Source organism: Sceloporus undulatus, chromosome 1 (genome assembly GCF_019175285.1).
Source record: "Sceloporus undulatus isolate JIND9_A2432 ecotype Alabama chromosome 1, SceUnd_v1.1, whole genome shotgun sequence".
NCBI lineage: Eukaryota > Metazoa > Chordata > Lepidosauria > Squamata > Phrynosomatidae > Sceloporus > Sceloporus undulatus.
Window position 1 is genome coordinate 58,436,509 of NC_056522.1, and position 16,740 is coordinate 58,453,248.

Here is a 16,740-nt window from a genome sequence, read left to right on the forward strand (position 1 = left end):
AAGTGCAGTACCTTACATTTCTCTGTGTTGAAATTCATTTTGTTAGCTTTGGCTCAGCTTTCTAATCTATTAAGGTCATTCTGAAGTTTGATCCTGTCCTCTGGGGTATTAGCTACTCCTCCTAATTTGGTGTCATCTGCAAATTTGATAAGTATACCCCCAATTCTGTCATCCAAGTCATTGATAAAGATGTTGAATAGCACTGGGCCCAGGACAGAACCCTGTGGGACCCCACTGGTCACTTCTCTTCAGGATGAAAAGGAGCCATTATTGAGTACCCTTTGGGTTCGGCCGGTCAACCAGTTACAAATCCATGTAACGGTTATGTTGTCGAGCCCACATTGTTTGCAAGGATGTCATGGGGAATCCTGTCAAAAGCCTTACTGAAATCAAGATATACTATATCCCCTGCATTCCCTTCATCTACTAAACTGAATCCAGGTAAGACGGAGGTACTTGTTATAGGAAACCCAAGCCCAGGTATGGAATTATGTCAGCCAGTTCTGGATGGGGTCACACTTCCCCTGAAAGACTCTGTCCGCAGCTTAGGGGTGCTCCTTGACTCATCGCTTCACCTGACAGCTCAGGTAGATGCGACAGTCAGGAGCACTTGTTATCAGCTTCGGCTGATACGCCAGCTGCGCCCCTTCCTGGAGCAGGGAGACCTTGAAACAGTTGTACATGCGCTGGTCACCTCTCGATTGGACTTCTGTAATGCGCTGTACATGGGGCTACCCTTGTGCCAAGTTCAGAAACTTCAACTTGTACAAAATATGGCAGCCAGGTTAATTACAGGTACTCGTCGTACCGATCACATAACACCGGTTTTGAAATCCTTTCACTGGCTGCCAATTAGTTTCCGGGCAAGGTACAAGGTGTTGGTGATTACCTTCAAAGCCCTACATGGCTTGGGTCCAGAATACTTAAGAGATCGCCTACTTCCATACTGTCCGTCCCGCACTCTAAGGTCCTCGGGGAAGAATCTACTTCAGCCAATAAAATCTAGGCTAACTTCAGTCATCCAGAGGGCCTTTTCCATCACAGCTCCGAAGCTATGGAATGACCTGCCGAAGGAGATCCATGACATTTCTACTCTTACAGCCTTTAAGAAGGCTCTTAAGATGGATCTCTTCTGGCAGGCCTTCCCTGCCTACTCCCCATTTACTGTGACTTATGTCACTCTGTCCACCAATTCTTCTCTTAAATTTAATGAGAAGAATTAAATTAAAATTAATTAAAATAAAATCCTTGCCTCAAGAAGAAGAGCCCTCCCTCCATGACATCATCATCAGACCTGGGAGGGAGTGAAAAAGAGAGGCCCAACTTCCATCAGGCCTAACTGTGAATGTACTCACTTCGCTCTCTTTAATTTTATTGTATTTTATTTATTTATTGTATTTTATTTTATTATCTTTATTTTTACTGTTGTAACCCGCCTGGATTCCTTGTGATTGGGCGGGCTATAAATAAATAAATTATTATTATTATTATTATTATTATTATTATTATTAACTGGTAATTTTATCAAAAAAAGAGATTAGATTTATCAGTATTAGTGTTTTATCAATGGTATCTCTATTATTGTATTATTTTATTGATGTAATCCTGCCTCGATCCTTGGGAGAGGCGGGAAATATAAATACATTTTCATCATCATCATCATCATCATCATCATCATCATCATCATCATCATCATCATCATTATTATTATTCTCATTTAAACAATTTGCATTTAAATAGATAAATAGCACCATTAGAGGACAAGCTCTGTATATGGGGTAGGGGAACTGTGATTGTCTAGAAATTGTGGGATTGCAACTACTATTAGTCCTAGTCTGCATAGGCAGTGGAGAGGGATCATGGGAGCTGCAGTCCAAAACTATTAGGAGAGCTACACATTGTTCATCCCTGTCTCTGTTACTCTAACTAATGGACTGAGGTACAAATTAGACCAAAATGCAGGTCAATTTTGACTGCAATGTGAAAGTGCTCTAAAATTGATTTGTTCGGCAATGCAGGCATTTATTCCATTTTAAAATGCACATTATATAGACTATTGTTTCCCCTCCCCCCCCTTTTTTTAGTGTCACTGTTTGAAGTGTGTGTGTGTGTGGTGTGGTGTATATAGGAAAGAAGCACGCTTTCAGTATTATTAACAAAGAGCCAGTATGGAGTACTGGTTTGAGACATGGATCAGGACTCTAGGTGACCAGGATCCAATCCCTACTCAGCCATGGAAGGTGGCCTTGGACAAGTCACTCTTTCCTGGCCACAGAGAAAGCAGTGGCAAACCCACTCTGAATAAATCTTGCCAAGAAAATTCCATGATACAATTAATAGATTTGTCTTAGGGTCACTTATGTGCATTACAGACACGCAAAAAGTACGTACTAGGTACATACTGGGGTTAGGAAAGGGCATCCTTTCTGGACGCCCTAACCCTAGTATGTACCTAGTACGTACAAAATGGCGGCATCCATTCTTTCCAAACGGAGCAGCATGGAAGTGACATCCTGGCATGGCGTGAGGGCGCCTGGGGCACCCTTTCCATGGCACCGGAAGGAGCTCCGAAACAGAGCTCCTTCCAGGTTTGTGTTGCTGGCACAGCCTTTACACGGCTGCGCTAGCAACACAAAAGAGAAAGGGGCTCAGCGGCCCCTTTCTCTTCATCCCCGCCACTGTTGGGTGTCCTTGGGGCTTGAAGCCCCAAGGACACTCATTTCCAGGTCATGGGGAACTGGCCTTTTGCTGCTTCCCCGCGGTCTGGAAAGCGGCAGATCGGTGCCTCAGAGGCTGCTGCTATGGCAGCTGAGGCCCCGATCCGGCAGGGAAAGGGGCGAGTACAGGCCGCCCCAAAAGGGCGGTCTGTACACTGCCCCTGTCAGAGGTTAAAGGTGCACAACAACAACAATAATAACAACATTTTGGTTGTCAATTTTTAAAACTTTTTTTAGCTTTTTGTTCCAAATGTGTGTGTTGTTGTTTAAATTTGTTTGTTTGGTGTTTTTAAGATTAATAAACATGATTTATCAAAACAACAACAACATTTATAGATACTATAACAGCCTACAAAAAAAGATGAAAGGTTAAAAACGTCTGTCAGTGTCTTATTGCTTTGTATAGTTATAAAAACAAGTTGTTTTTTCTTGTTTTACAGTCCAGAATATTTGCAGTTTACACAAACTTCATGTACTCAATTTATCTGATAATTTTCTGGGAAACAATGGAAAAGAAGCTCTTTGCAAACTGGGTAAGAAAGAAAATTTGCTTCCAAATGAAGATTAAGATTCATTGTAATATTTACTCATGAGAAAGCTGGAGGATGCTTTGAACAACATTGTAATGTGTTAGAACACTTTAGTGAGGATTAAATTTTAACTGATTGAATTTTCATGAAAGATTAGCTTGAGTATGTCATCTATATAATTTTATGTGTTACTTTTTGAAAAAGACATATTTAAATTGATTTACAGAGTCAAAACAAGATACTGTATTAGCATTAAATGTTCTGCACTGAGCAATGACATTGTTTACTTTCCCACTAAAGTGGGAAATTTGTAGCCCTCTAGATGTTGTTGAACTGCAGTGTCTCTTTTTTTATCATTGCTATTCTGGCAAAATCAGATGCAGGCCTGGCTTTGGGATGGAGACACTTTGGTCCCTTGGTGGATGATCTATGCAGAGAACTAGACAAGGGAGTGTGTTCCTGTTGATCATCTTAGTGGCTTTCAGTACCACCAACCATGGTATCCTTCTGGGTCATCTTTCTCGGATGGCGCGGTTGACTTTTCTGAGGGCATGGTTCTTTCCCCCATGCTGTTTAATATTTACATGAAACCTCTGGAAGATGTCATCCAGAGTTTTGGGGTTCCGTGTCATCAATATGCTGAAGGTACACAACTTTCCTTTCCACCTGATTCCAAGGAAGCTGTTTCTGGATAGGACACAGGTGCTCCTGATTAGTTTGAAGGCAGATCAGGCGATAGGGATTCAGCCTGTGTTGGCTGGAGTTACACACCCCATAAAATTTCAGGTTTGCAGCTTGGGTGTGCTTCTAGACTTGAACTTGAGTCTGGATGCCCAGCTTTTGGCTGTGACCTGGAGTGCATGTGCACAGTTAGACTTATATAGTTTGGGTCCAGATACCTGAAAGATAGAATCTCCTTATATCAGCTTGTGTGAGGTCTGAGTTCTGCAGGGCAGGGCTTCATCTCACTAGTTGGTGAGAGAGAGCCTCCTCTGTGGCTGCTCTCAGGCTGTGGAACTCCCTTCTACAGGAGGTCCAGTTGGCCCTTTCTCTGGTCTTTTTCTGCTGGCAAGTGAATACATTTTTATATAGGCAGGTGTTTGAATTTTAATTATGGAGCTATAATGTGTATGTATCATTTTAGTTGTCTTTGTGTTTTTAATAATATTGATATATAATTTCTTTTTAACTTTTGTAGGTTAACAAATTAGCTGGATTTTAAAAACATTATTGTAAGCTGCCTTGAATTCCATTCTGGGAGAAAGGCAGGATATAATTTCAACAAATAAATACATATATGCATGGATAACACACCCATGAAAGACCTTCCTGTCACAGGACTTTTATTGCCATAAAGAGGCAAGGAACAGGAACAAATCATTTTTGGGATTTCCCTGTGAATGATTTGTTGCTATCAATTGACTCTTTATTGTCTCTTTAATAGTGATGTTGTGTGAAAATCTTAAATTCTATATCACGTTTTGTATGGGAAAACCGTTTGTTTAAACCCTGATTTTGCCCTATTACTCCCGTGTGATAAAGGGGCTGTGCAGACCGGCAGTTTGGGCCGGCTTGGGGGTGGAGTTTGGGCATAGTGTCTACACAACGTATGTTCCTGTTCCGTTCCCAGGGTGGTGTGATACTGTGCGCTGCACTGCACAATGCATGACATCACAGCACTCCTCCGGCACTGTGTATATATGACACAGCGCCGAAGGCGCATTGCCAAGCCGCAAAAATGCAGCTATTATATCCTTATAAGGCATAAAAAGGAGCCGGATTTTGTGGCTCCTTTTTGCCCCTTGCAAGGCCAGATCGAGGCTGCAGCGTGTGGTTGCCGCAGCCCCGATCTGACTGTAACAGAGGCAACTCCAGACCACCCCTTCAGAGCTATGTGTACAGCCCAAAAGTCCACAGTAAATTTAGGGCCAAAGGCCTGCCTAAATAAAAAAGGTTGTTGACTACTGGTGGAAAAAGAGCAGACAGGAGGCCAAAATTTGGAAGCAGCCACCGAGAAAGCTCTCTCCCATGTCCCCACTTAATGTACCTGTGATGGTGGTGGGATGGAGAAAAAGCTTTCTCTCAAGGAAGTTGCATAAGATGTTAAAAGTTGGAAATACTTCATGAAAACACTAGGAAAACACTGAAATATTAAAATAATACCAAACCATGGCTTCTCTTGAATGCCCAGAGCAAAAGTCAAATAATAATTCTGTAACTTATTTACTCTGAATTTTGAAGGCATTATAATTCAGCTGTTTTAGTATGGTTAGTTAGCACCTGTTTGGCACTGTTTTTCAGTTGACACATTAAACATCCTACCAAAGATGAAAGTGATGATGTTCCCCTCTGTGGATGAAGTGACTGTTTGCCTCATTAAGCTAGTACAGCTAGAACGTATGCCACAGCTAGCAAAACTTGGGCTGAAGAAATGGGCCATCACAGACTCTGAGGCTGGAATTCTGGGTAAGTATCAAGTCCAGTAAAAGAAGAAACATAAGAAAGGCAATACATACAGAATCTAATGGAATAACATACTAAGTCAGGGCAATTATTCTGATCCAGAAAGCTATGCCTGCATTGCTGACTGGCTGCTGCTGTTTGGATGTATAGCTATCTCTATGAAATAAAATACAGAGTTCTGCATACCTTACTAGCTTGCAAGATGTGTTTTAGCACATATGTTCTCTAACTTTGTTAGTTCTCTAACTACATATGTGCTAAAATAGAGCAAGAGTGGCAAGTTCTGGAGTTCCAGGACCAATTTTCCAAACTCAAGGCTTCTTGTTGTTGTTATTGTGTGCCTTCAAGTTGTTTCTCATTTATGCCAGTACTAAGGTGAACACGTCAGTCCAAAAATACTTTTTAAAAGAGTAAAATCTCAACTGTAAGTGACTGTAAGCTACTTCTGCTTTGATCTCCTGGGGCCAGAAGAGTAAAGCAAGATCAAGGAAGATGTTTTGCCTTACTTAGCTTATGGGAAAATGTCCACTCCTTGAGGCCTCCATGTGAGTTTTTCCTGGAACATTGTTCAGATGTAAATTCATTTGGAGTGTGTGTGTGAAGACTTTATAGACCCTACAAGCCTCACTTTGCTCTCCTCTGTTGCAGAATGTCTTACCGAAATTTATTTTCATTGGTGTATTCCAATTGTTTGACTATATTGCTAAAGGCAATGTACAATAGTGATCCTTAAAAATATAATAAAAATAATACACAATGAAATCAATGGCAACAGGATTCATAATCATACCCAATGCTAAAATGCCAGAGAAAATAGATCCCCTCCCTCTGAAAACTGAGTACAGTAATTGATTTCATAGGTTTTCCTGGGAGGACTGGTGCATAGAGATACTACCACCACTCATAAAGTCTTGCTCCAAACTGTAAAATACTCCATCAAGAATTCAAATGGTCATAACTGGGGCAAAGGCTTTCCCATTATTCTCAGGGCTAACAGGAAGCTCATAGGAAAGATATTTGGAGAAAAAGCTGTGTTATTAAAATATTACATTTCATGAATATTTTTACAGAGTATAACTTCTGATTTTCCTTCTTCTTGAAAGTGAATTTTATTGTGTGCCATGTTGTATTCTACTGCACACAGTTAAGCTAGTCTATTACATGTTGTCTTAAACACTTATTTTTCCCCTTAACTTGGGAAATTTAAGAAGTGTCTGAAAGACTTTTGTATTTAGTCAGGCTTTAAACAACAAGCTGTCTACTAAGGATGGGGATTTTCTGTTTTTTTCTATTTGATCTGCTTTAAAATCATGTTTAGTACAGTTGTTAGTTCACTTGTTCAGTTGTGTTGTAATGTTGTAACTTAACTGTGTTTTGATATGTTATATCTGGCTTTAATAGACAGACAGACAGACAGACAGAGTGTGCATGTGTGTGTGCGTGTGCATGTGCACGCGCGCCACCTTAGGACACAGCATTGGTAGAAAAGGATATAAAGAAGAAAATAATATGAAAATATGCCTTAAAATATTTCTTTAGGTACACTTCTTACGAATACATCCTTCAGAGATCTCAAGCATCTGGACTTGACGGATAACTGCATGACGAGTCATGGGTGGATTACCATCCTAGGACCCTTATCAAATCTCAAGAAGCTGAAAATTCTGGATTTCAGCCAACACCAAGGCTTTTTGCCATCTTCCCAGTTAGTTTTGGCAATGGCCCGATTGATAATACAGTTGGTTTGTTTACAAGGCATTTATTTACTTGGCTGGCAGTTTGATGCCCATGATCTTGGAGAAATTAACAAAGCCAAGCAAAGTCATAGAAATGAGCTGCAATTAATCATTTCTTAAACAAGGCCAGTTCTGGGCACAAGGTTTCTTCCATTGCTAAATCCACATTAACCCCCAAGTAGTTTTCTAGACAGAGCAAATGTGTCAGGAGATTGTAATATTGCTTTTTTAATCCAAACAACTTTTCTGTCATCGCAGGCTCTTTTGTGGCAAGTCCTGCCAAAGCTACAATATGTTATTGCCACTCTCACCTTTGTTTCTTTTTAATTCCAAGAGATATCAGAACAAAAAGTAATTCCTTCTCTTCTCCAGTAATCTTTCATTTTTTAAAAGCATTGTAGCTATAATACAACAGTGAAATGGCATGTTTGCACTATAATTCTATATTGTGTATGTTTTGAAGGCAATGGCAAACCTTCCCTGAACAAATCTTGCCAAGAAACCTCATAATAGGGTTGCCATAGGTTGGATTTGACTTGAAGGCACACAACACACACAATATAGAATTATAGTGCAAAAATGCCATTTCACTGTTATTTCGGTTATCTTATCCCCACCCCTTCATTCAGTCAGATTCCTTACTTAAAGTTAAGCTTGTACAAACCTCCCTTCTAGTCTTACTAGCATTTCTTCTAAATCACTTGATCTTCCTAAAACAATGACCATTATCTCCTTGTTATTTCTATTTTTTTTAAGTTAGTGACTCTCTGCTTTGTTATTGCCCTATACACATTTATATTTATCTGGAACCCTGCATACATCCTAAATTCTTTTAACATTTCTAGTAATTTTTCCATTCCATGTGGAGGGTTTACCAAAAATAATACTAAATTGTATGCAAATGTTTTTAACTTATATCTCTGACCTTTCATAGCAACTTTCTGAACTATGTCAATGGAAGCTTTCCCCCGCATCACTAATTGTAGAATGGGAAATGGGGTGATTTGTATTGGAATTATAACTAGAGAGACAAGGGTTAAAACAAGGATAGAGAACCTTGTGCTCTTGGTCCACAATTTACCCATCTTGGGTTCTTTAAATGGCCATGACCCATGAAAGTATTGTTTGATAGTTTCCTAGCATTTGTTCTTGTTGTTTTATAATTTTAAAAGGCTGAAATTCTTCTGGCTTAGTTTGTGACAATAAAATAATTAAGCTAAAATGTGCTGATATTTTTGACTCCACACTTTTGTTTCTCCACCACTGGAATGCAACTCCAGGAGTGCGGCAGTAGAATGGAAATGAAGGCATTGCACCCATATAAGAATAAAGGTAAAGGTAAAGGTTTCCCCTTTGACACGATTGTCTAATTGTGTCCGATTGTAGAGGGGGCAGTGTTCATCTGTATTACTAAGTCGAGGGAGCCAGCGTTGTCAAAAATGACTCCTTGGTCATGTGGCCAGCATGACTAAATGCCAAAGCACACGGAACACTGTAACCTTCCCACCAAAGTGTTACCTATTTATATACTTGTACTTTTACATGCTTTCATATTGCTAGGTTGGCAGAAGCTGGGACTAGTAGCAGGAGTTCACTCTGCCTTGGGTCTTGAACTGCCAATCTGCTGACTTTGCAGTCATCAGAGTTAGCAACTTAACTGCTAAGCCACTACACCCCTTTATCAGAATACCATCCTCTAATTATAATATAATATAATATAATATAATATAATATAATATAATATAAATCTAATATAAATCTAATATAAATCTAATATAAAGCCTACAAATCTCCTACTTATTTTAACTCTTATTTTATACTATTGTTTTAATGTCTTTCTGGTTTAATCTCCTTTTAGTATTACTATGGTGGGGTACATACTGCCACTTTGCGGCGCTCTGCCGCCGCCGCCGGTAGGTCCGCGGGGGAGCCGAAGCCTTCAGACGGCGCGACTCCCGCACGGACCGAAAAAGAAGCTCCAAAATGGAGCTTCTTTTTCCGTCGCATTTGCGACGTAGCGAGGCGCCAGGGGCGCACTCGCTACGTCACAAGGGACGCGACGCGTACGGACGCTCAGCATCCGATACGCAAAGATGGCGCCGGCCATGTAGAAGGGCCGACGCCATCTTGTACGGACGGAGTCCGTACTAGGCCCAGGGGCGTCTATAAGAGACGCCCCTTTTTTAAAATGGGACGTCCTCCGGACGTCCCAAATGCCAATCTAGAAAGCCTCTATATTTTTATATTGGGAGAGGGATAGGAGTTTTTTTTAGAATTTTTAACTGTATCTTGTTTATTGTTGTAATCCACTTGGATTCGAGTGATTAAGTGGAATAATAATAATAATAATAATAATAATAATAATAATAATAAATTTCTATCACTGCAGGAACTCAAAACTTCACTAGAGCATTTGGAAAAACAGTTTAAGCCTCCAAAGAAAAGAGGGAAGGAAAATAAGAGTTCTAGGTGTGAATGATTTTTAGTGTCTCACTCTGCAATACAGTACTAGTAATGTGGGGACTGAAGGAAAATTTCAGTGGAGGTAGAATTCTAACTGGATGAGTAATGCCCTCATTTCCTACCCCATAGATATACCTGTGCATTGCACTCTGTGCACATAGCCAAGTCTCTTAGGAAAACATGATTTCAAAATTAGCTTCAGATATTGATCTCCCCCCCCCCCCTTTTGTCAGTTATAATGTTCTGCCCTTGACTGGAGATAATCAGCTTTGGGGTTCGTTTTAGTTGGACTATTTCCCACAAGTGTAATAAAAGTGTTCTTAATGCTGCTTAGAAGCTTGTTAAGGCGATTAGAAGAAGGATTCCAATGGCCGTATTAGATGGCTATCCGATAAACATCTACTAAGCTCCTTTTTAAGAGAAAGGGGATTGTTGGAAAAGCTACTCTTTTAGTATTGTATAAATCCCAAACAGTAGCAATTGTTACCTTCCAGGAGCTTATGGATATTACTCAGCTCTTTGCTAATTAAAATTCTTAAAGAGAAAAGTCAGTTCACCCTGGCTTTGACCTGCCTCATATGGTTGCTGCAGTTTCATTGATTTAGTCCAGGCTTGGAATGTGTAAAGTGTGTGCTGCTGACCACCTTCTCTATTTCTTGGGTGAACAAATGACATGCAATAAGAACATTAGCTGTCTTCATATTTTAACCAGATAACATGTAAATCAGAGACTGGAAAACTTATTGGAACTGCATACACACTGGCTGAAAGATTCTGGAAGTTTTAGTTTTAAAAATGTAGCTGATTAAAACATAATGGTATTATCAACTCTAGTATCAGAGAAGTATGCCTCTGTATATCAATTACTGCCTGGGATGGTGAGACAGAGGATGCAACTGGTGGGCTTTTAACAGTCAACTGATTGGCCACTAGGTAGTTTATCGCACTCACTTTTGCCCCCGATCCGGGCAGGGGACATGCATGACTGAGTGAAAATGCATTTTATCGCACACTATACTGTCCTCAAGGCATCCCCATGCCGTCACCCGACCCTAATCTGTCCCTGAGCTGGGCTCAGGTGTGTGAATTTTGAAAGACGGAAGCTTTCCGGACGAGCAAAATCATGTGGCTGAGCCTGGCTCAGGGATGGGTTAGGGATGGATGATGGCATGGGGAAGCCTTGAGGACAGTATAGCATGTGATAAAATGTGTTTTCACTTGGTCATGTGCATGCCCTGATCGTGACCAGATTGGGGGCAAAAATTAATGTGATCAACTCCTAAATCACAGAAGTCATCTATGAGTATTTGTCTTATTACTGTTTGGGCTCAATGAACATAAAATGATATTTCATGTATTGCATAGGGGAATAACTTCTAAATTTTCTGGGGGGCAGCAAAGGCTTTAGACTACCCAACAGTGTGCACAAAACCATTATAGACCTATTCATGTGTAACTTGAGTAAAACATGGCTTAAATGGCTGTCTGGATGCATTTTTCCTTTCCTCTAATGTAGCATAGTTAAGTGTATGAGCTGAGAACCAGGAACTCCTTCCTTTAAATCTTAAATTCCCTGTAGATCTTACAGTTCTTCCAGGTTCATTAATGGAAATATGGTCTTTATGATAGATTGAACCCAAGCTGTATAGGGCATGACCATCACTCTGAATTGTGCCCAGAAACAAATTGATAGCCAGTGAAGCTGTTTCACTATTATGGCCCAGAACAGATGGGCAGAATGCGCTGTGCTGGCACTGATACCAGGGTTAGGGACCGTGCACCAACTGTACGGTTCCTAACCCTAGCATGGCGCGGCAGCAGAGTAATGACGTTGTCCCATCCATACAGGTGCCGCCATTTTGACGTTAAGTGATGTGCAGCATCCGCACGCCACCATGTGTTGCTTACATCGCGAGTGTGCAAGGGGCACGCTCATGACATCACTCCAGCACCCCAAATAGAACCCAGAAACACCGGATTCTTTTTATTTCAGAGGGACGGTGCATGGTTTGGGGCTGCACCATCCCTCCGGAGTTAAAATGGGCAAATGCAGACCACTGTTTTGCGGCGGTCTGCACTGCCGCTATAATTCTCAGCAAGAGCACTCTAGTGCCTCATCAAACTACAGACCTAAGGATTCCATAGGATGCTGCCATAGCAGTTAAGGTGAAGTCTAAACACTATAATTATGTAGTGTTAATGTGCCCCAGGTCCTTATAAAACTGTTAACATGAAGCAAAGAGAGTGTTAAAAAAATTCTTCTAAAAAACAATCTTTCGTCTGATATCGATGTAATAAAAACCAAGACACCTGTGATTGCATGCGCACAGACACAATCAAGTTTGAAATTTTTTTGATTGAAATTTTATTTATATACCGCCGTTCCTATGATCACGGCGGTTTACAAAACAAAATGAAAATACGATACAGTACAGATTACAGATTCTCCCCCTGGAGAAATGCCGCTCCGGCGGCAAGGAAGAGTCTCTCTGGGCTGCTCCTGCCCAGGTGGAAAGCGGGCGGGTGGGCAGTTAGGGAGGGAGGAGCCTCTTTCTTCAGGCTAGCCCCTGATGGTACTGAGCCAGCCTTCTCTCTCCCTCAGAGGCCGAACGATGACAGTTAGGGAGGGAGGAGCCTCTGTCTTCAGGCTAGCCCCTGATGGAACTGGGCCAGCCTTCTCTCTCCCTCAGAGGCCGAACGATGACAGTTAGGGAAGGAGGAGCCTCTGTCTTCAGGCTAGCCCCTGATGGCACTGGGCCAGCCTTCTCTCTCCCTGGTAGTTCCTGGTAGAATTCTCTGTTAAAGTCTATTTAGCATCATTTTTAGTGTCCTAGTTTTTTACACTGTTGCATTCAGTATTTATTTGTTTTTTTTAAATAAGTGGGGTTTTTTTTTTGGTTATTTTATATACTTGTGATAATTTCTTCCCATAAGCAGCTTCAACAAATATCAATTTCAAAATCAGGAAATGAATAATAAAAACTAATGTAAAAATAGATTAAGGGAACAGTTTCAATGTAACTTTTATCAAGTTATTGACCACCAGGTGTCAGTATTTCTCCATCCCTACTACTGTATTTTAGGAAACTGGAAAGTAAGATATTTAGGTAATCAAGCTGCTTTGTAATTTAGAATTAGAACTCAAATTTACAGTGTGTTCAAATACAGTCGGCCCTTCTTATACACTGATTTTTTATACACGGATTCAAGCATACACGGTTTGAAAATGTTCCAAAAAAGTATAAATTTACCTTGATTTTCCATTTTTATTAGGGACACCATTTTGCTATGTCATTATATTTAATGGGACTTGAGCATACACGGATTTTGTTATACACGGGGGATCTTGGAACCAAACCCCGGCGTATAACAAGGGTCCACTGTATGTTAAAATCAACAAGCATCAAGGGACAGTATTTCTGCCCACAATGCATCATTTAGTTTTTAGAAATAGTTCCCACAAAATGTGATCAATTAATGACTTTTAGATGATGATGACAAATTAAATTCTTCAAACACTTAAGGGCAGATGAGAAGAAAAAGTAAAAAATGACTGAAACAGATTCAGAACTCTGAATGCAACTGTTCAAGATAACATATGCAAAGGGACATATGCTTGGCCCCTTTCTCCCTTGCGTAGCTGGGCGCAGCCGTCTGAAGGCTGCGTCCAGCGACGCAAACCAGGAAGGAGCTCTGTTTCGGAGCTCCTTCCTGCTCTGCGGGAAGGGTGCGTTAAGCGCCCTCGCGCGGAGTGATAGCGTCACATCTGCGCCGCCTCATTTGGAGGTGGCGCGTTCGTAACGCCATCATGGAGGCGGCCATGTGGAACGGCCGCCGCCATTTTGTGCGCACAGACTAGGGTTAGGGGGGTGCGAAAGCACCGCCCCTTCCTAAGCCTAGTATGCGCTCCGCGCGTACTTTAATGGCGGTCTGTAACCCGCCATAGTGATCTTGTCAGATAGTCACAGCCTCTGCTTAAAAACCTCCAAAGAAGAAAATTCCACCAAACTCTGAGGCAGCATATTCCATTGTCAAACAGATCATATTCTCAGGAAGTTATTCCTAATGTTTAGATGGAATCTCCTTTTTTGTAGCATGAATCTGTTGCTCTATGTCCTTGTCTCTGGAGCAGCAAAAAACATTTGCGCGATCTCCATCCTCAATATGAAAACCCATTATATACATATTGTTCCATCCTTTTAAATATAACATGGCTCTCATGTCATCTCTTAACATTTTCTTCCCCAGGCTAAACATACTCAGCTCCCCAAGCAGCTCCTATTGAGCATGGTTGCCAGACCTTTCACCATTTTAATCACCCTCCTCTGGATACACTCCAGCTTGTCAACATCCTTCTTGTCTTGGTTCTTAGTCACAATGTCTGTTTTCAGCTTTCAGGCTCAGAGTCTTTATAGGTATGAAATTGTTTTGAACCAGCCTCAAATTCCACCAGTTGGAGGCAGGTGCAAAATGGAGTTGTTTTAGAAAAAAGGTGAACATACACTGAAAATTAAAGACTAAGGCCTGGTACAGATTAGAAGATAGGGGCAGCCAGAGGCTGTCACTTTCTCCTCTGGATCGTTGCTGTGGCAACCGCACGGCTGCAACACCAATCCGCTGCAAAAAGGAGCTCCAAAATGGAGCTCCTTCCCGTGACACCACCAAGGCACCATTTGCGCCCTGGGGCATTGCGGTGATGTGTCTTGTGTGCCGTGCCATTTGAAAGTGTTGCACAAGACACGTCATTGGTGTCTAAACACGCGTGCACCAAAATGGCGGCACCTATACGTACTAGGGTTTGGGAGTGTGCGATTGTTGCGCACTCCCAAACCCTAGAATCAGTGGTGCCATGCCACTTTTGGCCAGTTTATACTGGGCCAATGTCAAATAGAATAACCCAGAATTTTGTACCCAACACTAAAGCTAGGTTCACGCACAGTCCTATCAAAGACAAATCCAATTCTGTCCTCTATCCCAAGCTGTCTTTCTTTGAGAAGTCCAGGTTGTTAGAAAGTGCAAGTGGGAGTAGTTTTTACTGTTAAACATTTGGCTGACAGGTATTCTTGATGATCTACTGCAAAACATTCAGAGACATCAAGATATTTATATCCTAGTCTATCTTTTTCCCATTCTTGTAAAATGGCACTGAGTGTAAGGGTGACCCAAGTATGTTTTCAGTTCTGAAGTAGCCCAGCATTTTTTGCTGGAGCATTTTGATCCAGCAGCACATTTATTATAGTCTTTTGACCTTGAGCTTTAGGGAAAGTGGGATAGAAATACATTAAATAACACTTTTTGCATTTTATGAAGTTGACTGTGATCACTAAATCTTTTATAGTAATAAATTTGTTCATTCCTAAGGTGGCACACGAGAGAGTCAATGTGGTGCAATGGTTTGTTGGACTAAGACTCTGGGAGACCAAGGTTCAAATCTCTGCTCAGCCATGCAAACCCACTAGGTGATCTTGGGTAAGTCACATTCTTTCAGCTTTAGAGAAAGGCAATAATAGCAAGTTTTCTCGGAATATATCTTGTCATAAAAAAACATGATAGGATTGCTACAAGTTGGAGTCAACTTGGACGCAAATAAGAACACCAACAAGGTGCCACAAGGTCTTCTTTAAATTTGCTGCAGCATTTCCCTCTGTACTGCCACAACAAACTACAAAGCTCAGGATACAATAGCACTGAGCCATGGCAGTTAAAGTAGTGTCAAACTGCATTAATTCTGCAGTGTGGCAGCAGTCTAACTGCTTCTGCTGGCAGAACTATAACATTTTTTAAAATGGAACTTTTCTAGATATAGTCTTGCTCGGTTTGAGGATTGCAAGGAAACTGTATTACATTCTAGTAACAAATAACCTGAAACTGAATTGAAAACATTGCGGTGATTTTTTCATTTAACTACCTATAGAACTATATATACCTTTCTATTAAATTGCTATAGCAACACTCAAACAATAGTAATGATGGAAAATGGAAACTAGGGACTTTACCACAAGAGGAAAAATGGGGATTTAAAAAGGCATTTTCCTGGGACATTTGCGCGATCACGGCAAAGATTTTCCCATACGTCGCACTTAGAGAGGACTTATCCCAGGAAGAACCAGGAATGCTCCAGCAACAAATCATTCACAAGATTTCCCTGTGAGTGATTTGTTGCTGGAGCATTCCTGATTCTTCCTGGGATAAGTCCTCTTTAATCGTGATGTTGTGGGAAAAACTTTGCTGTGATCGTGCAAATGTCCTGGGGAAAATTCCTTTTTACACCCCTAATTTCCCCCATGTAAGGTGTTAACAATAACAAACCACTAAGGTGTTAACAATAACAAACAATTTCATAACCTAAATATCTATTTTAAAAATACCATGTAGAATAAATATCTAGACATTCACAATACAACCATCAGATGAAATGATACTGAATCAGTGTGGAAAGTTCCATATGTAGTTAGATGAAAAAATATTTTGTGAATAGAATGCAATAAATCTCCTTGTTATTAACATTATTATTATTTGTGTTATATTGAAATGAAGTGTTATCATTTCATAACCCCTAGTCTAACACTTGCTAGTGATTAGTTAAGTGGATTCTGGTGTTTTCTCTTTTTTGAAAATAGTCAAGTGCAATAGAGCAAGTGAATAATAATAATAATAATAATAATAATAATAATAATTTTGTATTTTAAAAAGTATTGCTTTGGTTCTTGGTGTGCAATTGGTCACTTTTTTTGTATACCTCTTTGAGATTTCTTTTTAGATCTGGGAGAAGGGGAGGTATGAACTGAATCCACACATCCTGCACCCCCATAGGAATACTCCTGGTAGTAG

At 40.7% G+C, this 16,740-nt stretch overlaps 1 protein-coding gene across 1 annotated transcript in view; it reads left to right on the plus strand.

Moving 5' to 3' along the window:
- The window catches only part of NLRC4 (NLR family CARD domain containing 4), a 26,944-nt gene extending 18,276 nt beyond the window's left edge, over positions 1-8,668 (plus strand). Inside the window, exons 5-7 of the mRNA XM_042446251.1 lie at positions 3,158-3,250; positions 5,549-5,713; positions 7,250-8,668. Of these exons, the coding sequence (XP_042302185.1) occupies positions 3,158-3,250; positions 5,549-5,713; positions 7,250-7,566 (575 nt within the window). The 3' untranslated portion in view covers positions 7,567-8,668. The remainder of the gene's footprint in view (positions 1-3,157; positions 3,251-5,548; positions 5,714-7,249) is intronic.
- Positions 8,669-16,740: the final 8,072 nt, after the last annotated feature.